Consider the following 24734-nt stretch of genomic DNA (forward strand, 5'->3'; position numbering starts at 1 on the left):
AAGGGACCGCTGACCATTAGGTCCAGTCGTGGGGTTGCGGTGCTCATCTCGCTTCACTGGCCGAGGGAGCTGGCTTACAGCTTCCAGGTCATGTGACCAGCATGACTAATCCGCTTCTGGCGAACCAGAGCAGCGGACAGAAACACAGCTATTTATCTACTTGCACTTGATGTGCTTTTGAACTGCTAGGTTGGCAGAAGCAGGGACCGAGCAACCGGAGCTCACCCCTTTGCGGGGATTTGAACAGCTGACCTTCTGACTGGCAAACCCTAGGCTCTGTGGTTTAGACCACAGTGCCACCCACTCAGGGCACTACTGAGGCTTTTAAGGGCTCATTTGGCTTTAGAAAACACTTCCTCTATAGAAGTACAGTCCATTTTATTGCTTCATAGGGAGGGCATGCACAAGAAACCTTGCCCCCTTGGTATTTAGCACTTGGGGGTACTGAACCTCAGTGCCAACATGTGCACTGGCCATGCTCCTGGCTGATGTTTGGAAGAACCCCAATGAGCATAGAAACATCCCCTTTGGGCTTTAAATATATGGTGTCCCATGGCCCTTGCCTAACCACCAATTGCTAACCACAACTGAGGTTGGTAATTGGCCATTTTCACTGCAGGCTAACTGCCCATAACAGTGGCTGCTCTCTGCTTCAACTCTTTGCTGAGCACTCCACCTTATAACTCGACTATGGAGCACCAGGAAATGTATCCTGTTTCCTTATCGTGTGGGGCATCCCTGCACCATTTCTGCAAGCTGCTGGAGGCAGGCTGGTGCTATAGCAGAAAAGAATGGAGCTGGTGTGTGGAACTGTGGCAACGAAGCAACTCATCCCTTTATCCACGTGGCCTCCAGGTTGTGGAATGCTCTCATCTCCAAGGTGCGAAGGGCTGGAGCTCAATGGTAGAGCATCTGCTTTGAATGAAGAAGGTCCCAGGTACTATCTCCAGCATCTCCAAGCAAGACTGGGAGAGATTCTCTGCCTGAGACCCTGGAGAACCACAGCCAGTTAGTGTAGGAAATGCTGAACTAGACAAACTATTGGCATAAGGCAGATTGCTATGTTCCAGTATTGGGATGTGGCTTTTGGGTGCATGGTTGTTTCCCCTCATGCTCCATTGCTGCATTCCCTGTTTTGCTGCTCTTGTTTTTGGTATTGGGTTTGTTTGTTTTGTTCTTCTGACACTGACAAGAGCAGTAGTTTCACAACTGGAGGAAATAGCAGCATGGGAGGACTAACACCCCAACTTTGCCAGAGTGTTAAAAACAGCATGTGTTGAAAGATCCCAGGTGACATCTAGAGTTACATGACTTCTATTTTTACATTGTGTGTGTGTGTATATATAATAGTGAGGCTGCAATGCCTGTGCCTTCTCAGACTTATAATTCCACTCCTGCAGAATCTGAGGCCCAAAGGTAGCGATTTCACCAAATTGTACATGCATTGTAACTTTCTCTATGTGGGGCTGCCCTTGAAGCTGACCCAGAAACTCCAGCGAGTGCAGAATGCGAGGCTCCTTACGGGGTCCTTGCCGCAGAATCACATTCATCCAGTGCTTTACCAACTGCACTGGCTCCTGGTGGAGTACAGGGTCAGGTTCAAGGTGCTGGTTTTGACCTTTAAAGCCCTATGCGGCCTAGGACCCACGTACCTACGGGACCGCTTCTCCTGGTATGCCCCACAGAGGACCTTAAGATCCACAAATGACAACATTTTGGAAGTTCCAGGTTGCAAGGTGGTTAGATTGGTCTCAACTAGGGCCAGGGCCTTTTCAGTACTGGCCCCGACTTGGTGGAACGCTCTGTCACAAGAGACTAGGGCCCTGCGGGACTTGACATCTTTTCGCAGGGCCTGCAAGACAGAGCTGTTCCGCCTGGCCTTTGGTTTGGACTCAGTCTGACCCTTATGTTTCCCTCCCCTTATGGTCTCGATTTATCGGGTCTTTTAAAAACGAGGCTTCATTTTAAATTGCATTTTAACCTGTATTTTAAATTGGTCCCCCACCATTATGTTTTCACTGTGATTTTATTGGTGTTAGCTGCCCTGAGCCTGGCTCTGGCCAGGGAGGGCGGGGTATAAATAAAATTTATTATTATTATCAGAGAGATAAGTGTCAAATGAGTGCATCAAGTTGTTGGCTTCTTGTTTCACAACAGATGTGAAGAACGGTGTGTGATAAACTTACTACCGCCAGAGTTTGTTAGGGTCGGGAGGGTGCCAGGACCCTTCCCATACCTAACGCCCCCCATCCCCACTATTGGAGGCTGTCTATCTTAGAATACCAGTTGCTGGGGCACCCAGATGTTTAGGGAGAGGGCGGTGGTGCTCAGGTCCTGCTTGTGGGATCCACATGGACATCTGGTTGAGAACAGGATGCTGGACTAGATTTGGCCTGATCCAGCAGCCTCCTCTTGTGTTTCTTGTAAGAAATAAAAATTCTCTGACTATTAAGTTTATGTGACCCAAGCTTCTGTCCACTTCCCAGTTACGATGGACTTGCTTATCCCTGTTTGAGGTCCTTGAAACTGGAGATGCCTTGCTTCAACTTGCTTGTGGAAATATCTCAGAGGTTATTAAGAAGAAAAACAATAACAACAAGAAGTTTGGAAGATGGGACTTGTGAACATCAAAGCAGCAGAAATATGAGAGGATTGGACCCTTCTGAGCTCGAAGCATGGGTACCCCCAACAAAAATTTTAAAATTCAGCAAAATATTTGGACTTTATGATATGTATTGGCGTAATTCGGATTAACTAATGAGACATGATTGGATTGTTAAATGGAAATTTAATAAAAATTATTTTTAAAAAAGAGAAGAAACTGGAGATGCAAGATACTGAATTTAAGGACTTCCGGAGGCAGCGCCAACGGCAATGGTGGTCTCCTTCTAGTTTGGAGGGGGAAGCTCCGCGGAAATCGGGTCTGTCCGCTACGGCGAAGCGGAGACCCTTGCGAAAATCACAGGCAGGAGAAGCCTGTGACCGTGGGACTCGGCGGGCACCCTTAGCACCCCCCAGATTAGCGAAGGGACCCCGCAAGGGGCTCCGGAGCGTAACGGGAGTTGGCGCGGTGCTGAGAGTCGATCGCTCCTTCCGCGGGGTGAAGCCGCACAGCTGTTGCCGGAGAGCGCTGACCTTTTTCCTGTGACAATTCGGCTGCTAAACAACTACCCGTGAGTAGGTGAAGCTTAAGAAATCGGGACTAAAAGGAGAAAAAAGGGATTAATTTGGAACTGAAGCGGGAAGGTGTAAACAGGAAGTCCGCCTTCCGTTTCTGTACACAGATCAAAGCAAAGACTTTTTTAAGCTAAGACCTGGAGAGAGGTGTTTTAAAAGTTCTAAATCTGAACATCAAAGTAAAGAACTCCCCCCCCCCCCAGGCTGCAGGAGAGGGGGGGGGAGAGGGAAAAGTGACTTTCTTATTTACAAAGGGGAAAAAAAAGAGAGACCATCATCTAACTCCTGGGAACGGTCTGCCAAGTTCAGTTGAATTGTTGTATTAAGAGTTGCACTACTTATAGACAATGTAACTTTTTAAAGGTGAACTCTGCAAAGGAGATACTTGTTAAAGGTCTTCTCTGGATTTGAAACTGTTGCCTGTTTTTTTTGAAGGGGACTTTGGAAAGTTGGAAAAGACTCTTTATTGTAACTCAAATGACTGTTACAGTGTCCCCCTAGAGGAACTTTGAAACTGTACAGCTAGCAGGGGGATTTCTTAACTCTGGGGATTTTCCACGGTAGGATCTGACCGTGGGATCGACCTTGATTCATAGACAAAAGTGTGATGACTGACAGGACAACAAGATCGGGCAAGGTTAGAGTGCAGCAGCCCAGTGCAACGTAGATCATCTGTTCCCGGCCCTCCTGTGACGCAGGTGGAAGATCTTGCACAAGCTGGGCCAAAAGGAATGGCTTCAGAAGGGGATTTCACCTCTGTGTTAAACAAAATTTATGAAAAATTGGAAGGCCTAAGTAAACAAGTTACTGAACAATCAACTAAAATAGATCGGAACACTGCTAGCATTAATAATTTGGGACAGAAGGTGAATTCCAATACAGAATCTATTGAAAAATTACTGCAGGAATCTGCCTCTAACCGAAAAATAGCTGAGGAAGCAAAAGAAAAAGCAGTGGCTTTAGAGGAAGAAATAAAGCCGATGCGTAAACAGATTGGGGACCACCAGTCACTTCTGTCTATGATTGAATTGAATGTTATTTACGCCAAAGAGAGCCTATCACCGAAATTTGTTTTTAAAGATGAACAAGGAAGATTTGTGGCAATTGAAATTCAAGCACAAGGAGAAAATTTTTTGATAGTAGTTTATGCAACAAATGAGGGGAAATCTGAATTTTTTAAGAAATTTCATGAGACATTGCTGGACTATATGGATTACAACATTATTATGATGGGAGATATGAATGGAGTGGTATCTACAAATATGGACAAGTCGCAGAGACAGGTTGTAACTAAAGATGGCAGACTACCAAAAACTTTTTTCAACTTGACTGACAATATGGACTTGATTGACATTTGGAGAACTAAGAACCCCTTAGGAAGAGAGGGAACATTCTTCTCTGAAGCCAAAATGACATGGACAAGAATTGACCAAATATGGATAGCTAGAGGACTGGCACCTAAGACTCGAAAAGTGGAAATTTGCCCAAAAACTTGCTCCGACCATAATGCTGTGAAGATGGAGATGAAACTAACACCAATCGGTTCCTTCAGATGGAGGATGAATGACACCTTGTTCAGAGATCAAGAGGTTACCATGAAGGCCCAAAAAATCTTGAGAGACTATTTTGAGATAAATTTGAATACCACAGTTGAAAAAAGAGTAATCTGGGATGCAAGTAAAGCGGTCATGAGAGGGTTTCTGATCCAACAGAATGCAATAAAGAAGAGAATCCTAAATGAGAAAAAAGACAAAATTTTGGGAAAAATAAAAGAAGGAGAGAAGAAATTAAGAGCGAAACCAAAGTCGCAAGAGATTCTGAGAGAAATAAAGTTATATCAAGTACAATAAATGAAAATGATAAACCATGAAGTAGAATGGAAAATTAAACAGATGAGACAAAAGACATTTGAATCGGCTAATAAATGCGGGAAATTGTTAGCCTGGCAGATGAAAAAAAGACAAAAACTTAACACTATTACAAATTTGGATGTGGAAGGAAAGAACATACAGAATCCATTGGAGATTAGAAAGTGCTTCCAGAGATATTTTAAACAACTATATACACAAGGGCCACAGAAAGAGTCTGACATAGACCAGTTTTTAAAAACAAACGGATTACAAAAAATCTCTCAAGAAAATAAGATAATGCTGAACCACAAAATTACAGAACAGGAGGTAGAAGGTGCCATTCAGAATATGCAGTTGGGTAAATCTCCAGGGCCGGATGGCTTAACCTCAAAATACTATAGATCTTTGAAAGATTACTTAATTCAGCCACTAAAGGAGGTTTGTAATGAAATTTTGGAGGGGGGAAAAGCGCCAGAGTCGTGGAAGGAAGCCTACATTACACTTATACCGAAAACGGAATCTGAAAAGACACAACTTAAGAACTACCGCCCCATATCCCTGCTTAATGTGGATTACAAAATTTTTGCTGATATATTGGCTAATAGATTAAAAAAAGTATTAGTGGAAGAGATACATAAGGACTAAGCTGGCTTTCTCCCAGGTAGACACTTGTCTGACAACACGAGGAACATAATTAACATTTTGGAGAAGCTGCAAGTGAACATTAATACCAAAGCAGTTTTAATTTTTATAGATGTGGAGAAAGCCTTTGACAATATTTCTTGGAATTTTATGAAGAAAAATCTTCAGGGGATGGGGGTGGGTCAAGGGTTTGAAAATGGTATAAGTGCAATTTACTCAGAACAAAAGGCTAAGTTAATAGTCAATATTAGATAGAGATAGAGAAAGATAGAGAAAGGGACACGACAAGGCTGCCCAATTTCCCCATTGCTTTTTATTTCGGTCCTGGAGGTTTTGTTAAATATGATTAGAAGGGACCGTCTGATTAAAGGTATCCAGGTCGGAGTCAAACAATACAAATTGAAAGCTTTTGCAGATGACCTAGTTTTGACGTTACAGGAGCCAGAATCTAGTACGAAAAGAGTATTAGAATTGATTCAAGAATTTGGTCATGTGGCAGGATTTAAGTTGAATAAGTCAAAAACTAAAGTTCTTGAGAAAAATTTTACACCGATTGAGAGAGAGGTTTCAGAAGGAGACAGGTTTAACATTAGTTAAGAAAGTAAAATATCTGGGGGTTAATATGACTGCTAAGAACTTAAACTTATTTAAAGATAACTATGAGAAATGTTGGACAGAAGTGAAAAAAGACCTAGAAATATGGTCAAATTTGAAGCTTTCCTTGTTGGGTCGAATTGCAGCTATAAAGATGAATGTATTGCCAAAAATGTTATTTCTGTTTCAATCATTGCAAATTTTGGACAAGATGGACTGTTTCAAGAAGTGGCAGAGAGACATTTCTAGATTTGTCTGGCAGGGCAAGAAGCCCAGAATAAAATTTAAAATATTAACTGATGCAAAGGAAAGAGGCGGATTTGCCCTGCCAGACCTTAAACTTTACTATGAATCAGCAGCATTCTGCTGGTTGAAAGACTGGCTGCTTCTTGAGAACACAGACATTTTGGACCTAGAATGTTTTAACAACGTTTTTGGGTGGCATGCATATTTGTGGTACGACAAGGTTAAAGCACATAAAGCATTTAAAAACCATATTGTCAGGAAAGCATTGTTCAATGTCTGGATAAGATACAAAGACTTACTGGAAAATAAAACCCCAAGTGGTTGTCACCAATGGAAGCGAAGGCCCAGAAAAAGCTCAATATGGAGGCCAAATGGCCGAAATATTGGGAAATATTGGAACAAGGAGATAAATTGAAATTGCAGAGTTTTGAGAAATTAAAAGATAAAGTGCGAGATTGGCTTCATTATTATCAAATAAGAGAGGCCTATAATTTGGACAAAAAATTGGCTTCCAGGTGGAAAAATCAAAATTGGAAACAGAACTGTTAGATCCCAAAACTAAGATACTTTCAAGAATGTATAACTTGCTGTTAAAATGGAATACGCAGGACGAAACGGTTAAATCTGCTATGATCAAATGGGCACAAGATATTGGTCATAACATTGTTTGCTGACTGGGAACAGTTGTGGACCACCGGTATGAAATTTACGGCATGTAATACCTTAAGAGAGAATATTATGAAAATGATATACAGGTGGTACATGACACCAGTCAAGCTTGCAAAAATATATCATTTGCCCGATAACAAATGTTGGAAATGTAAAGAAAATGAAGGTATGTTCTTTCACCTTTGGTGGACGTGCCCAAAGATTAAGGCTTTCTGGGAGAGGATCTATAATGAAATGAAAAAGATATTTAAATATACCTTTCTGAAGAAACCAGAGGCCTTTCTCCTGGGCATAGTCGGCCAATGGTGCCAAAAAAGGATAGAACTTTCTTCATGTATGCAACAACAGCAGCAAGAATACTTATTGCAAAGTATTGGAAGACACAAGATTTACCCACCCTGGAAGAGTGGCAGATGAAGGTGACGGACTATATGGAACTGGCGGAAATGACTGGCAGAATCCGAGACCTGGGAGAAGAGTTGGTGGAAGAAAATTGGAAGAAATTTAAAGACTATCTGCAGAAACACTGTAAAATTAATGAATGTTAAAATGATGTTGGATTGAAAATAAGTGGCATTAGCAACAAAGTTAATAAGAATATGCTAAAATGAATTCATAATGGGTGAAAATATAGAGTTATAATATGTTAAGATATAGAGTTAAGATAAACGAAAGAGGGTAAGGATTTGCTGATTTGATTATTTAAATGGGAATACAAAAAGGGGAGGTGTGAGGAGGTCAAGGAAACAAGCTAATGAGTTTAAAGTAACAAAAATGGATTTGTTTTTAATTTTTTTTATCTATTCGTTTTTTGTATTTTTCTTTTTCTTTTTTCTTTTTTATGTATCTTTTTCTTTTTATATGTCTTATTTGTATTTTGTAAATTTATGTTTTTGTAAAATCTTAATAAAATATTTTATAATAATAATAATAATAAAAAAAAAGATACTGAATTTAAGATCTACTGCCTTCAGAAGTTCTGCTCTGCCAGGAAGTTACAATTCCTACCTTTAAACATGACATCTTACGTCTTTTTTTTTTTTACTATTCTTTTTTTAATCCGGTAACAATAACTGAATCAAATGAGCCTGAGACTGAATAAATAAGCAAGGACACAGCTGGTATAAAACATACATCTTAACTTTTTTCTTCTTCATTCTGTGTGCTTTATTTTTTTTTTCATTTTTTTTTTACACAAATGGAATGGATGCATTGAGTATTTACACTTAACAGGAGTGAATGCTGTCTAGTGTATTTGTAAACTCCAGTTCCAGTTCAGAGTAACGCCGCCACCCCACCCCCACAACCCCACAAAATTACATCTGAGTTAAGAAACAATCCTGTCAAAGAGAAGTGTGTAAAAAGAAAAAGAAAAGAGAAGTGTCAAGAACAAAGCATACAGCCCATTTGCACTCTGGCATTCAGACCAGTCAAGTTCAGCATACAAAGTCACCTATTCAAAAGGAACCAAGAGAGAGCTGTTACTTTTCCGGGATCCTGCAATGCCATTTGTTTCCAAAGTGATGTTCTGCAGGCAATATACCCTTTTGCCCTTCCTGTACAACACAGGAACATCGGAAGCTGTCTTATACCAGGCTGGGCTGTTAGTCCAGTAGTCTAGTACAGCAACTATCTACCTGAGCTATGATCCCTGCAGAAATAAGGCGTGGTCCTGATTTCCCCCTTGCGTTTCCTTACGGCTACGACAAACATTACATTTTGCAACCAGGGGATGCTTCCTTGAATAAGTCTTGTGGATATAAATATGTAGGTAAGTCACTGAGCTGAAATGAGGCATCCCTCTGACTTGTGAGGAAAAAAAGGCTGTGTCTTAGTTTTTTTAACCATGTTGTAGCTTTTAAACTGTTTGCCGGGAACCTTTGTGATTCCTCTGGGAATTTTCCAAGGTTGTCTCAAAAGATTTGTAGCCAGGAGAGTGTGCCATTGCAGAACACATGCACAGGTAGCCTAATGTATCTACAGTTGTTGCGTTGTATTACTTTTGAGGATGTCGTAGAGAGTTAGCCTTACCCAGCGTAGACCCACTGAAATTGACAATGACCAATTTAGGCCCATCAATTTCAGTGGATCTACTCAGCATGGTCCCTATAAAGTTGTCCCAGGAGTCAAAAGAGAGAACAGGCATCCTTCTATGCCCATTCAAAAAGAGGGTTCTACCTCAGAACTGGTGGACTTATTTCCCTCCCATTGGGATGAATGGGGACTAACCAAGAAAAATGGCAGCAGTTCACCTTCTACCCTTGCTTTCCCTCCTATCTTTATAGTTAAAAAGGATTAGAGGTGCACTTTTTTAAAAAGGATGGCTGAATAGTCAAGGAGAGTCCCAGAATATCTAGGTGCAGAGCAGTTTCGCACTGGCCCCCATTGTGACAATAGTCCTGTTCCTCAACAGGAACATCAATAGGGATGGATGAACTTATTTCAGAGAGCTCCCTCCTCCTGCACTGATCTTAGTGGTTTCTAAATCCTAGGAATTCATTAAATATCTACACATTTCACTAGATACCCATTGAAAAATGATTTAGTGCAATGGTTCAGGAATCATGGAAAGCGCTTATTTTGACCAACAAAGCCCTGAAAGGCATGGGGTCCCAATGCATGCAGGACTTCCTTTCTCCATAAGAACCTGTTTAGTTTGGCACCTCTCATCCTTCTCCATGTTTGAGTGAATCCTCAGAGTATGGTAACAGGGCCTTTTCTGTGGTAGTCTCCATTTTGTGGAATGACCGCCCACCTGGGAAGCTTGCCCTAACACTGGCATTTTATTTCCCCCCCATTTCCAGGCAAATGTGTATTTATTTGGACAACTTGAACGGTCTGGCTTTCTGGGGTTATTTGCTGGTGTCCCTTTCTGTGTTGGTTTGGGGTTTTGTTTTTAGGCGAGTCTCGATCAAAACTTGCAGTATTCCTTGGCATCGTCTTAACGAATATTTTATCAGCTGCTTTTTGGCATATTTTATCAGCTGCTTTTTGGCATTTGAGCTTTTCCTTAGGTAGCTTTTGGACGTCCTTCAGCTCTGGGGGGAGGGAGGAGGGACAATGGACAAATCTAAATAAGTAAACGAATGTGTGGAAGAGTTTAGGGGCTGCATGTGGTGCACTCTGTGTACACATGGCAATAGTCAGGCCCGAAGCAACCCACGTGAACTCAAAGTGGAGCACCAGTAGGTCGCAGTGTCCTCTGTAATGTGTTGGGAATGGAGTGGGCAACCTTTTGACCCTTCTGATGTTGCTGGACCACAACTCCCATCATCCTTGACCATGGGGATGATGCAAGGTGGAGCCCAACACCATCACAGGCCACAGGTTTCCTACCACTGTGTTGGTGACAGATGGATTGGGATGCTTCAGTTGGCTTTTATGCTTTACAAACTGCCTAGAAGCCACCTTAGAAGTGGTTTTTTTTTTTGTTGGCATCCATCTGTCTTGAGAGACAATGAAGTGTGCCTCTAGGGGTGAAAAACTACTGTATTAGCTGCATCAAAGTGACCTCCCCGGGGCACAAGTCTGGGCAGTGTGTATAATAATAAATTATTTTATTTATTTATTTATTTATTTATTTATTTATTTATTTATTTGTACCCTGCCCATCTGACTGGGCTTTCCCAGTCACTCTGGGTGGCTTCCAACAAAGATTAAAAATATATTAAAGTGTATTCTAAATGTCAGGTGGTAGTGGATCTGGCATTTACTGGATCTGGCATTTACCCAGAGCCCTAGGTTTCTGCATAATAATAATAATAATAATAATTTTTTTATACCCCACCCATCTGGCTGGGTTTCCCCAGCCACCCGGGCGGCTTCCAACAGAATATTAAAATACAATAACCTATTAAACATTAAAAGCTTCCCTAAGCAGGGCTGCCTTCAAATGTCTGCTAAAAGTCTGGTAGTTGTTGTTCTCTTTGACATCTGATGGGAGGGCGTTCCACAGGGCGGGTGCCACTACTGAGAAGGCCCTCTGCCTGGTTCCCTGTAGCTTTGCTTCTTGCAGTGAGGGAACCGCCAGAAGGCCCTCGGCGCTGGACCTCAGTGTCCGGGCAGAAGGATCAGGGTGGAGATGCTCCTTCAGGTCTCTTGGGCCGAGGCCGTATAGAGGTCCTGGACTGCCCAGATGACAAGGCAGAGGAGGAGGAGAAGAGGCTAATGCAGAAAGGATTCCTTTAATACAGACTGTTTAAGAAGCCAAGGTGATAAAGCAGGGGTGCCTAATGTGATACCCTCCACATCTTGTTAGATTACAACTCCCGTGAGCTGCAGCCAGTGTGGCCAAATGTCAGGGAATGATGGGAACTGTAGTCCAGCCACATCTGTAGAGCGTTACTTCCGGGTTTCGCTGCTCATGCATGCGCAGACGGTCAAAATGACGTCACGCGCATGCGTGGGAGCGGTGAATCGCAACCCGTGCACGCACAGACGCGGGTTGCGTTTACTTCAGGATGTGAACGGGGCTCTGGAATGGATCCCATTCGTATCCAGAGGTACCACTGTAAATGCATTTCAATAGAATATTTTGCATTTACGCTTAAACTATTGTTGCCTGCTCAGCAGCTTCAGGAGGGGACAGGATCTCAAATCGTTTTACAGCACTGCCTTTGCACAAGTTGCAGCCCGTGATCCCTTTTAACATATTTGTATCCACAGGAATGACCCCAAAAGCCAGCTTCTGGTGGCAAAATGTCAGATTTGACCTGCCTCTTATTATGATGTCCCGTTTGAGTATAGCATTTATATTTGTGAAACCTTTTCAGCTTTCCCCCACCCCACAAAGCAATCATAATGCAATTCCAAAGACAGCAAATGTTCTTTTTGCTTTCTCCCACCATCTCATGCCAGTATTCCACCTACCGTTCCTGACTTCCCAACAAGGATTATGAGGCTGTTGTTTGAGATCAGAAAGGAAACAGAACCTCTGTTATGTGGTTGTTTCAATTATGCAAATTCCTTCTGTGTCCCACATAGTAGTGGAAGGATGCCCGTTGACTACCGTCCCCGCCTAAAGAGGTCATGGACAAAACAGTGATGTTTCTTCATATGGGAAGGAGGGTGGCAGAGAAGAGTGAGTGAGAGGAGAGTAGACAGATATTTTCCGAGAGGAACTTATGGTTTAAGTAGGAACTGAAGGTGGAAGGAAGCAGATGCAATCGTGATGCTGTGACTAAGTCACTCTATGACATCTCTTCCCAACCTGGTGTCCTCTAGATGTTTTGCACTGCAGCTCCTGAGGGGGAGGGGGTCAGGGGTGCCAAGTGGAATAAAATATGGGGGGGGGTGAGGTAAGCCCCATCCTGCACAACTGAGCACAAGACATGGCATTGTCACACCATTTGAATGGCAATGCCCATCAACTTTGGGGGACCCCCGTCCTCCTCAAATATTTTATTGGGGGTGCCAAAGGGGCCTAGACCCCTAGGAATTGGGTCCTATGATGGGGACTGTAGTCTAAAAAGAAACATCTGGAGAGCAGTAGATTGGGGAAGGCTGCCCTACGCCATGTCACCTTGCTTAGGAGGTACTCTTTCTACTTCTAGTTGAAACAAGCAAATTAGCAGATATAGCTTAGATAGATTACCCCATGACTCTGCCTGAATTTTGAGGTCATCACCAGAGACCTCAAATTCGGTGCAGGTCCTTGTCAGTTGTGGCACCAATGTTACCGAATACCCTCCCAAGGTAGGGCTACCCAGCTCTATGTCTGCTCGCTTTTCATCTTCCTTCCAGTGTGCTTTTATGATGACTTTGCCCTGTTATTTCATGGTGCCCCCTCTCAATCCCATGTGCAGAAGCTGACTGAACTGGCAGCTGAGTAGTGCTTCAACACTGGTGATAGGATAGCATCTTCCACAATACCTGGATGGAGTGGCCCAGGAAAGGCCATGTGGCAACAGAGGGGAATGTCTGAAAACTCAGGAGGAATAGTTGGGGGCTGCTACTACCTCGCTCTGCCTAATGGTAGGGCTGGCTCGCTTGACGTTCTTGTATGGCGTATATTTTAAATGTGTGATCCACATTGCATGCTTTCCTTTGAATGCATGAGTGGGATAAAAGTGGTTTTTTGAGGGGAGGGGGTAATGAAAACCTGTGCCAAAGGTTCATCCCAGTTACAAAGCAGGTGACTGCTTCAGGAGCTGTCAAGACAGAAAGGATCCTGTATACCTGAAGGAGCATCTCCACTCCCCTTGTTCAGCTCCAAAGGCCTGGTGGTTCTCTCATTGTGAGAAATGAGGTTACAGGGAACCAGGCAGAGGGCCTTCTTGGTAGTGGCGCCCGCCCTGTGAAATGCCTTCCTGTCAGATGTCAAACAGTTAAATCTGACTTTTAGAAGACATCTGAAGGCAGCCCTATACAGAGTAAAGAGTCTCATTGCCATCATTTTTTGCTCTTCTACTGCGAACCAAGGGGTTCCCCAAACACTCATTTCTATCCCCCCCCAAGTGAATTTTTAAAACAGAAGTGTGGGTTGGTGCCTTTTGAAAACCTGGCTATTCCTACTTGAGTAGCTTTTAAATACTAGGCAAATATTTGCTTCCCCTGATGCGGAGTTACCTCTGGAAGAAAACTTGCATCATCCATTTTGCGAGAAAGCTGTTTGAAGTTTGTGAAGTTTGCTCTTGCTAAGCTCCATTAATTCCCCACTAAAAAGCAAAAAATAAAAAGGCAGTGCCACCAAAACATACAGATAAACCGATGAATAAATACAAATGGCTCCATCTGAGAGAATTTTACATGTGTAGCAGAATGGTTTTTGGACAGAGAGAAGAAACAACCAAATGATAATAATGCATTGTCAGCATGCTGCGGACATGAAGCCATGGTGATTATTATTTTTTTTTGGTTCAACCCGGACTGCCGACGGTGCTACAGATTGTGCCAGAAGAAGATAAGAAATAGCACCAGGGAAATGATCTGGCACATTCCCCTAAAGGAGTCAGTATTTGCCATTCCTCCAACCCCCTTCCTCAGACCCTGGGCAGAAAGTGTTCCCTCTGGACATTGCAGACATTGGCACCAGCAGCATCCGAGAGGCCTAAGCTCAGTCTCAGGTCATAGGAACATGGGAAGCTGCCTTATATTGAGTCAGATCATTGGTCCAGCTTGCTCAGGATTGTCTACACGGACTGGCAGAGGCCCTCCAGGGTTCTAGGCAGAAGTGTTCCTCCATCGTACTTGGAAATGGCGGGAACTGAACCCGGGACCTTCTGCATGCAAAGTGCATTTTCTACCACTGAGCTAGGGACCTTCACCATGGACTCCCTTCCTTCAGCAGCATGCTCATGGTGCCTCTTGTGGCAACTGCCACCCTATGTTACCTTTAGGGCGTTGAAAGGGCTCTTGGCTACTTGCTTTGGCTCGGCAAAATCCCATAATTAAATCGAGGAGGTGGCGAAATGGCAGGCCACAAAGGTTCACAAGTTTAGTAGGACTTAGGGGAAAAAACCCCAAAACATTTATCCTGATGCATTTTCTCCTCTTTTTAGGATGTAATTTGATGTTGTTCAAGATTGTGGGGGGAAAAGGAGGGGAAGGAACTCAAGGTGCTACAAAATGACATTTATTCTGAATGGAGCTTTTTTAATGTAAAAAAAGAATCCTTTAATAAAGGGCATGTTTTTAAGCAACAATTCCAACACAGCAGGGATAGTGTGCTAACTCTACTGCCCTTGGGAAAGGAATTTTTCTGGAACCCATTGGGCTTACAAGAAATGCTATTTTGTAGCACCTCCTTGCTTTTTTTCTTTTGGCCTATGGGTAAGATTGGGCAACACCTCACCCGGATCCAGCCCACGCTTGTGAGGGTTTGCTAGAACACCCTTGCGCTATCCATGCACCCGGCCCTCTGATGTTCTTGGGCATTCATATGGGGCCATAATTTTTCGATATGGCCAATGAGTGTAAAAACCTGAATGTGCACAGACCAAAATTGCACAGCTGGTTACCAGATTCAATTCAGGAAATTGACTTGTGAGAGTTTGACCTACATGTTGTAGTCTGTTCTTGAACTTTAGGGTCCCATATGGATGCCAAGATGCATTGGAGGTACGGCTGTAAAGCTGTGTGAGTGGAGATATGAGCCAGACTGGCTATCATCTGTTCCAGCCCTCAACAGATAATAAAAAGTGAAGTCTTGTTGTCTCAATCATTCCCTCAAGGACGATTTTGTGGTTAGCTACTTTTTCTTCTCTACTTGTCCATACTCTCGACCTCTTTATGGTGTAGAAGAGCTGAGGTTTTGCCAGGAGGTGCTGATGGAATGATTGAGGCATAGGCCACATTCACACCATACATTTAAATCACCCCAGAGCATCCTGGGAAGTGTAGTTTGTTAAGGGGGCTGAGAGTCGTTAGGAGACCTCCTGTTCCCCTCATAGAGCTACAATTTGATTGCTAAAACACTTTGTGAATTGTAGCTCTGGGAGAGGAACATGGATCTCCTAACAACTGTAACAGACTACAGCTCCCAGAATTCCTTGGGGGAAGCCATGCTTTTGGTGTCATGTGACTTTCAATGCATGGTGCGAATGCGGCTGTAAAAGGAACACAAAGTTCGTAAGTTATCGAGACATGAAACAAATGGAAATGCAAATCCTAAAAGCCAGCCTTCTTTTGCTGCTTCTCTCGATGATTTTTCTCCTTTCCTCTCTTTCTTTCCTTTTTTTGCTTAAAAAAAGTGCAATGGCAACTCTAAGCTGGAAGCACACAAACACGCACATACATACATACATACATACACACGCGTACATGCACACACGCATCCACACACACACACACACACACACACACGGAAACAGGAAAAAAGTGACTACAGTAACCAAGGACTGATGGGAAATTGATTGTAGTCAGCCACTGTGGTACTGCCAAACTGGAAAGCACAGCACATGACATAACAGAACATTTATCAGTAGGATAGTTCTCTTGGAAGGTTACATGCTTAACTGAGAAACAAAACAGAACAAACAGAAAGACTGATGAGAGTGGAACTGGAAATCAGACAGAAAGATTTTGCATCAGGTCCTTGAGGAGGTGTTCTAGACCTCTAGACCTGAGAAAACAACATTTTGCTGATATAAAAAAATGAACAATTGTTCCTAAGGATTTGGACTTCTCTGGATTTCTGCAGAATGATCTCCAAATATCACTAATTTTCATTTTTTTTCCTTTTTAAGGAAAAACCACCAAGTTTCTAGCCCTTTTGATTTGGAAAATATTTTGATTGATTTTTCTTTTTTTGCAAGTCTGGAGCTGGCTGGACAGAAGCAAACAGCGCTAAGAGAAGAACACATTTTCTTGTGTCCATCTTAAGTTGGATGTTAAGGAAAGTTTAGCTGGGCCAGTGTGGCCAAGTGAACACCAAGTCACATGATGAAGGCAAAATCAATTCTGAGTCCATCACCATGTAGCCTTGGGTGATTCTATTTACTCCTTGACTCCTTGTCTTGCTTGCCCCACCTTCCCACACTTTGAAATGGGGGAGATCAATAACAACCCATCTGAGAAGGAGATTGTGAGTACAAGCAAGTCAGAGGTGATAACATTGCACCTCGTGTCTTAGAAAATGCTACATTAGAGATCAGTGACAACCTTGGCCTATGGAATTTCTCACGAGCTCTCGCTTTTCCTTATTTGTATTTCCAGCTAATTCCATCTCCCCAGGCATGCAATTCCATGCACCTATGGGTTCTCCAGTGTACAAATGGTGCTCCTCTACCCAAAAGAGTATCCTCAGAACTGCCCCATCGATTGGAGGAGATGGAGGAGCCATAGAGGTCTCTACCAGGAGCTTACATTCCAATCCAGGAGAAATTAGGTACTGTAGTCAGTGGGATTTAAGTGCACAGTGAATCATTCAAACCCCCGTGACAATGTGTCTCCTCTGGATTGCATCATTAGACAAGAGCCTGAAATGTTTAAAACAGGAGCTCGTGGTTGAGATTTTAGGTGGAGGAATGGAGATGTTGGTTCTTAAAACGTATGTACAAACTGAAGCATACAATAACGATTCCAAAGAAAAGTGATGTAAAACGATGGACTCCTGCAAGCGAATAAGCAGGAGCTGTTTTTAATCCCCGCCCAGGCTGAAAAACAAGCCAGCAACAAAGATCACCTGGTCTTGAAAGCCAAGTGGCAACAAAAGATAATTTCCCATTTTTCCTGCAGTGCTAAATAATCCAAGCAGCTGCTTGCTAGTACCCAAACGCCAGCCACGTATGGGAGATTCAGGCTGCAATCCTTTACTCACCTGGGAGTAAGCCTCATTGAACTCAACAGGGCTATCTTCTGGTAGGCATGGACAGGGTTGCACTGTCAGTGCTCTGTGCATGCACATCCCTGACACACTATAGCTGGCTCTTCTTACTCTCCTGCGATTAGAAAACATAGTTTCTAGGTAGCTTCCAGACATGGAATGCTCCACTTGCAACATTACCCCAAGTATTGTGGGCCTTGAAACAAACACTTTATCAGTGGTTTGCCAGCAAAAATAAAAATAAAAATACACCATTGCTTTTTGCTTTTTTTTTTGGCAATTTCTCTATCAACAGTTCCCAAGGGAAGAGATTGGAAGAGATCTTACAATGGCGACTGTCTTAATTAATTATTTTCAAAGCGAAACAGAAGTTGCGTTGAGGCCACTGACATTTTGAGTGCTTCCAGATGGGTTATTGTGTGTGTGTGTGTGTGTGTGTGTGTGTGTGTGTGTGTGGAATGGGCCTCCACATGCAGGCAAGATTTTTGCAGCACCCACATGGTGTCATTGGCACAACAATGCCATCCCATAATTCCTCCCACTTTTATCCACATGTATCTTTTCTGGGAGAAACTGAGTAACTCAAAACCCCAAGAAATAAAATTCTCTTTCCAGTAACCTGATTCTGATATCTCAGCAGCCATTTGCAATACTAAGACCCATCTAGCTGCACACTTTATTTCTGGGGCAGAAATCTGTTTTAATTCTGAGATCTGTTTTCTCTTGTTCTAAGTGCCTCTTTAAGAGTGCAGCAACGCCTAGAAATTTTATCAGCTAGAATAAAAAGGGAGGAGAACACAACACCTTCAAGGTAGGAAGGTAAAAAAATAACATCTAGAACTTAAGAAATAAGATTATGAGGAAATCTCCTGGGGAAAATAATGGCATAGTGCAACTCGAAACCGCCCCCCCGACCTTTGCATTTTACAGCCAGCCAAGGGTGAAAAATAGTTCACCTTTCAATTACTTAATCTTTACAAAATATCTCACAAAATATTTTGTCACCTATAGAAATTAGCGCCTATACATCAATATAGATTTCTTTAAATAAATTATTCCATCTGTTAAGTGCCTTCTGTCTTTATATAAATGATAATATAGACAATCAAAATAAAATGTAAAGCTTTTTCCCAATTGTATCCCTCACTGTCAAGTTTAAGTACCCTGAACCCCCAAAGTTTTTTGTGTTTTTTAAATGCGTGAGTGTTCTGATGTGGAATGAAATTCGTTGCCTGGACCCTCAATGGCATTACAAACCTGTTGAAATTGTGGGTCTGAAGTGGTCAGGGAAAAATAATACTCCCGATTGGTTTCAGAAAAAACCCAAAAAAACCCTGATGTGCATAGTTATACGAAAGTCGAGGTGTAGCAAATACAAATGCGCTATGACCAAAACGAAAAAACAACCAGCCCACCCCAGCAGAAGTCCCTGATCCAACATCCAGAACAAGCTATTCAAGGTCTTTCCAGAGTTTGGTGGAAGATGGATCAGGTCCTATAGGATATTATCCTGCAAGGCGCAGGGCACTCAGCTCCTCGTCCTGTTTAAATACAAGCTTCATCCATGTCCGCTTCAAGCGTCCGCCTTACCCATGGGAGTCAGAGCGATGCTCCTTGCAGGATTGAGCTGTAATATTGAGGTCCAAGGCCTGGGAACGTCTTCTCCAAAGTCATCAATGAACACATTGAGGTGAGCCAAGAATACAGATTGGGGTGGAGGCAGCACTGCCGGCCAGCTTTCTCAGACGGCGGCTCTTCCGCGTCAAAAGTCCATCTCTGCCCAGTGGTGCACTGAGCTCACGGCTAGCAGTTTCCTTTTTTTTCTTGTTAATATGGCAAAAGTCTCTCTCTCTTATTTTTGTAAAGGTTTTCTTCTCATTTTCTCTACCCTTTATGACCAAATCAATGTCCTTCATGGCTTCGAACACTTTGTGTTGTACATTCAGAAAAAAATTCACATTGACTGCAAGAAACGTAAAAGTAACTTTCCCCTCCGCCCCCCCGGGAAAAAAAAATCACACCCAAAAAAAGCTTCCAAATTAAGATAGGATTAAGTTTTCTTCTAAATGCTCTTCCATTGTGATCAGAGGTGAATTGGCGAACTTATAGCTTCTCCTTGGAAGGAATCCAGATGAAAGGCCCAGATTGTTCTTCAATTACGAGTTTGCATTGGTTATATATATCTTCTAAGGTTTCTCCTTGGACAATAGCTGCAGAAAAGAAATAAAGGTTCTTAACAGTCACATTGGTAAATATTTTGGGTAGGTGGTTAGAGTCTCCACTTTTGCATTTCCCCAAAAGATGGAATGCATCATGCAAAAAAAGGTTGAAAGATTTTGCCTATGCTAATTTATATAGTTAAATGCACATATATAAATATTTACTATGACGTCCATAAGGGAATGTGGCCCTTCCTTGAGCTGAGGGGGGGGGGAAGGGTTCTCTAGCCACAGGAAACCTTCCCAAGCAATGCATACCTGTAAAATATTCTCCAAATTCTTGTTCTAATTTCATTGCTCGGTCGTACGTCTTCTTGGCTTGCTCTTCTGTGAAACGTTTATTCATTTCCCTAGAGACACATTGGAGGTAAGGAAGATCCGTCACCATTTCATTAGTCGTTTGCTGCAGCCAAAATAAGCCCCAACAAGTTATCTTAAAAATAAGTTGCGTGGCAATTCCCGCCCCCTCCCACAGATGGAGTAAATAAAGACACAGGACACCAGAATTTCGGTTAATGGGCGAAAAATGGCCACAACTTTATTGATTACAGGTAAGAGCGGTATTGGCTTTAGGCATTGGCCCTAACAGACTATCCGGTCTAACCGGGAAGGGTTAAGCACCAACAGGGGGAGCCCCCGAGATGCACATCCCTAGGTGCTCCCCAAGGGGTTACCGCTCGGGAGCGCGCTTTAGGCCCTAGCCTCCGTCGGTTTCGGATGAGGCGATGCCCCTCGGAGTCCTTTAACGAACTACCCTTCAACATTTGGGGGAGGTGATGGCGTTCCTCCCCCCCGACCTCATTTGCATAACAATACCCCTGCCAATGACTAACCGCCAAAACCAAGGAGTTGCGACGTTTTGCTACGAGGTAGGCGAAAAAACCAAGTGGCTTTTAAAATACAGCCAATTAGCCAAATGGAAAAATTCCTACCAGGCCCCTTGCGGCGACCAGCTGAAACCCATAGCAAAGTCCGAATGCATACCTAAAGGGCGGGTGGGTGGGAAACCGCAGCTGCAGTAAGGGCGAAAAGGGGCGAGCCAGGGCTGCCCCGACCTTAAGTGCCCCCTGGTAAGCCCGCCCCTGCCGCCAGCCGATTGGCTGGCGCTGTAGGGGATGAATATTAATGGGGGGAATCCCTGGATCTCGCGAGGCTGGCGCCAGCCCCGCGAGAGTGTTCACAGGGGCGTGAGCCCGCAACTCCTCCCCCTCCTTAGGTTCGGGAGAGGCTTAACTAAAGTGCCCCTTTTTTATCCAGGGTGGGGTTGAGGTGGGGTAAATCCTCAAGCCTTCATACAGGCCATGTTGTTAGAGGCTCTGGAACTAAGGCAAAAAGAGTGGCGTCTGAAAAACAGAACTCTCCTATAAACTATTAATGTCGTAGGAGCACTACAATATGTTCATATTAAAAGAGCTTAGTGTACGGTTAGGCAACATGCTGCCTGCCAGATGTTGTTGCACTCCAACTGCCAGATGTTGTTGGACTCCGTTAACTGCAGCCAAAATGGGAGCTGAGTTTCAATGGCATTGGAGGGCACCATGTTGACTATCCCTGCAGTAATGATATACCTCAGAAGCAAGTCTCTCTCATTATGCTGCTTAGTCAAAATGAGGGCAGGCGATATTTTCCATGGCAACACAGCCAGGGCTCAATTTGTCGGAGAGTTCATTTTCTAAACTCATTTCCAATTGGAACATGGACAACAATAGCTCCCAGCCTGTGCAAACAGCTTTCCCTTCACTACTGTGAATGACCGTCACATTTTTGCTTCCACACATCTGCGACTGGCATGCAGGGCTTCCAGGTTGGAGGATATAGATTCCCTTCCAAGCGCCAGTTAGTTTTAGGAAATCGGCTGCGGCATGTGGATAAGCAAAGCAGAGAGACATGAAACCATAATCCGAAACTCCGGATGAAACCAGAGACGCATGCCAAAACGAACTGCACAGCGTAAGCCACGTGCAAAGCATGCTGAAAATTACGTGCATGACGATGCATAAGGAATTGGCTAAGAAGTACATGACAACACACATTTGTTACAGTTGACCTAGCTCTTGGGAAGAAGAATCTGCCTGATGACTGAATTGGAGATGCACCAAATGTGTCTGCGCTAAGGAAGGAGAAAGCTACTCAAAAAATAGAATTTTGTGTGCTCCTGTTTCAGCAACTAAGGGGGGCATTCCTATGGCGAGATCCACCAGGATGAACAACTTAGGGTGCAAGGGATCTCTGGTTTGGCTGACTGATTCCTGGCTCAGCTGGGCTCAGCTAGCATTAAGAACCCAACCCCAGACCTACATTGGCTCCCAGTACGTTTCCGAGCACAATTCAAAGTGTTGGTGCTGACCTTTAAAGCCCTAAACGGCCTCAGTCCAGTATATCTGAAGGAGCGTCTCCACTCCCATCGTTCTACCCGGACACTGAGGTCCAGCACCGAGGGCCTTCTGGCGGTTCCCTCACTGCAAGAAGCCAAGTTACAGGGAACCAGGCAGAAGGCCTTCTCGGTAGTGGCACCCGCCCTGTAGAACGCCCTCCCACCAGACGTCAAAGAGAACAACAACTACCAGACTTTTAGAAGACATCTGAAGGCAGCCCTGTTTAGGGAAGCTTTTAATGTTTGATGTATTACAGTATTTTAATATTTTTTTGGAAGCGGCCAGAGTGGCTGGGGAAGCCCAGCCAGATGGGCGGGGTATAAATAATAAATTATTATTATTATTATTAGATCAGCCAAAGATATGCCCGTTTAACTTGCTCATCCTGGCTCAGCTGGGGCTCAGTCAGTGGTGCCAAAGCTGGATGAGCTGTAAAGGTAAAGGGACCCCTGACCATTAGGTCCAGTCGCAGACGACTCTGGGGTTGCTGTAAATCCCCCAAAGGAGTGTTATGGTAAAATGGCACAGCAGGAGTTGCAGTGGGCCCCATGCTGGAGTGTGGGCCTTGGCCCATGCCTGATGATGGTGATGTCTGAAAGCAGCTCTGTAATTAAGGCATCATCTAAGTTAGGCTCTTATAAACAGTGGAGGCAGTGACCTGTGTTTCTCTCTTGTGGGGAGATGCAAATAACAGCAGCAGCAACAACAATTTTATTATTTCTATGCTGCCCATCCTACTGGGCTCCCCCAGCCACTCTTGGTGGCTTCCAGTATAATATAAAGACACCATAAAACATCAAAAGCTAAAAGCTTCCCAATCCAGGGCTGCCTTCAGATGTCTTCTAAAAGTCAGATAGTTGTTTATTTCCTTGACATCTGATGGGAGGGCGTTCCACAGGGCGGGCGCCACTACCGAGAAGGCCCTCTGCCTGGTTCCCTGTAACTTGGCTTCTCGCAGTGAGGGAACCACCAGAAGGCCCTCGGAGCTGAATGATGGGGGTGGAAATGCTCCTTCAAGTATACTGGGCCGAGGCCGTTTAGAGCTTTAAAGGTCAGCACCAGCATTTTGAATTGTGGCCGGAAATGTGCTGGGAGCTAGTGTAGATCCTTTGGGACTGGTGTTATATGGTCCCGGCAGCCACTCCCAGTCACCAATCTGGCAGACGCATTCTGCATTAGTTGTAGTTTCCGAGTCACCTTCAAAAGTAGCCGCACGTAGAGCGCGTTGCAGTAGTCCAAGCAGGAGATAACAAGAGCAAGTACTACTCTGGCGCGACAGTGTGCAGGCAGGTAGGGTCTCAGCCGACGTATCAGATGGAGCTGGCAGACAGCCACCCTGGACACACAGAATGGACCTGTGCCTCCATGGACAGCTGTGAGTCTAGAATGACTCCTTTAGGGGCACAGTTACTCCATTCAGGATCAAGGAGTTCGCCACACCTGCCTGTCTCCTGTCCTCCAGAAACAGTACTTCTGTCTTGAATGTTATACACCAATGGAAGAAGTGCAACTCACCCTTCCTGGATTTGAACATAACCAGCAATGCCCAAAGGCAGCTGCACACCAGGAAAGCATGCACCCCATGTTATGCAATGTTCCAAATCCTGGAAATGGCAGGGAGCTGAATTCTGGGTGGCATGGAATATTCCTACTCTCATTGAGACAAGTACTCACATCAACGGCTCCCAGGATTTAGGCTTAATGAAGATTGCAATGGGGTACAGCTGCGCAGCTTGTAGTCGCTTGATGGCGTTTCCTGATACATCAAGTATACAGTGTTTGCCCTGTTGGGAGCAGGTGAAGATTGGTTAACTCTTGCAATGATTTCAGCCCAAAAGAGAGCACCTTGCCCTCTCACATAGGTCTCAGTCTCTGTCAGTTTTATTGCGCATAGCCAAAGGCTGCCGCAATGTACACAGAATCGTTCAACAGTTAAAAGAAAATATGCTGGATTAATACAAAAAACTTAAAACATTTATATTATCAAGACATTACCTACTCTAAACAGAGCTATAAAAGTACCTTAATATACAGGTTAAGACATGAAACAATAAATTTTGTAGGCTAAAATCATCACATGGCCACTAATATTATTAAAAAATAATGTTAATTAATACAATGTGCAATTATATTTGGAGTTTGGTGATAAAGATAGAATATAGCTTGATGTAGTTAGGGTCAAATAAATTCATCTCCTTTACAGTTGGTGGCTACCAGAGGTGGTTCACCAGACGGGGTCTTCTTCGTTGCAGTGGAGCTAACACTGGGAGGCCTGTCTCATGCCCTCTCTGATGGTGTTGTGGCATTTTGGAGACTTCATCTGCCCACGCCAGGGTTCCCTTGCCTATCTGCCGCAACCTTTGTTACGGGAACAAACTTACCCTTTCTGCCACAAATCTGACAGATTGCACGCTAGTCCCATAAAGATTATCGTTATACTGTCCGGCCTCTATGAATTTGTGCTCTTGGATGTCCTTTTCCATTTGTTCTCTGGAGATGACAAAATGATAATCTCTACCATCCACTTCATAATCGCGCTTTGGCCGAGTTGTATCTAGGGGCGGGGTAGAGAGCGAAGATGGAAAACAAAGCAGGATAAAGCTTTCTGTAAGTGCACCAAGACAAAAATGAAATTCGCCAACCCAAAGATATGTCTACATCTTGATTCTCCTCTTCAGATATCAAGGAACAAACACCC

General features: G+C 43.8%; 1 protein-coding gene across 28 annotated transcripts in view; it reads right to left on the reverse strand.

The window, feature by feature from the left end:
- Nucleotides 1-17214: 17214 nt before the first annotated feature.
- Nucleotides 17215-24734, reverse strand: part of DLG2 (discs large MAGUK scaffold protein 2) — an 891570-nt gene continuing 884050 nt past the window's right edge. For all 28 annotated transcript variants that reach the window (XM_053385482.1, XM_053385478.1, XM_053385484.1 and 25 more), the window contains 4 exons: nucleotides 24418-24590; nucleotides 23711-23820; nucleotides 19920-20011; nucleotides 17215-19652 (listed from right to left, as the gene is read on the reverse strand). In XM_053385482.1, coding sequence (XP_053241457.1) covers nucleotides 19546-19652; nucleotides 19920-20011; nucleotides 23711-23820; nucleotides 24418-24590 — 482 coding nt within the window. In that variant the 3' untranslated portion in view covers nucleotides 17215-19545. The remainder of the gene's footprint in view (nucleotides 19653-19919; nucleotides 20012-23710; nucleotides 23821-24417; nucleotides 24591-24734) is intronic.

The sequence above is a fragment of the Podarcis raffonei genome, chromosome 4 (genome assembly GCF_027172205.1).
Source record: "Podarcis raffonei isolate rPodRaf1 chromosome 4, rPodRaf1.pri, whole genome shotgun sequence".
Taxonomy (NCBI): domain Eukaryota; kingdom Metazoa; phylum Chordata; class Lepidosauria; order Squamata; family Lacertidae; genus Podarcis; species Podarcis raffonei.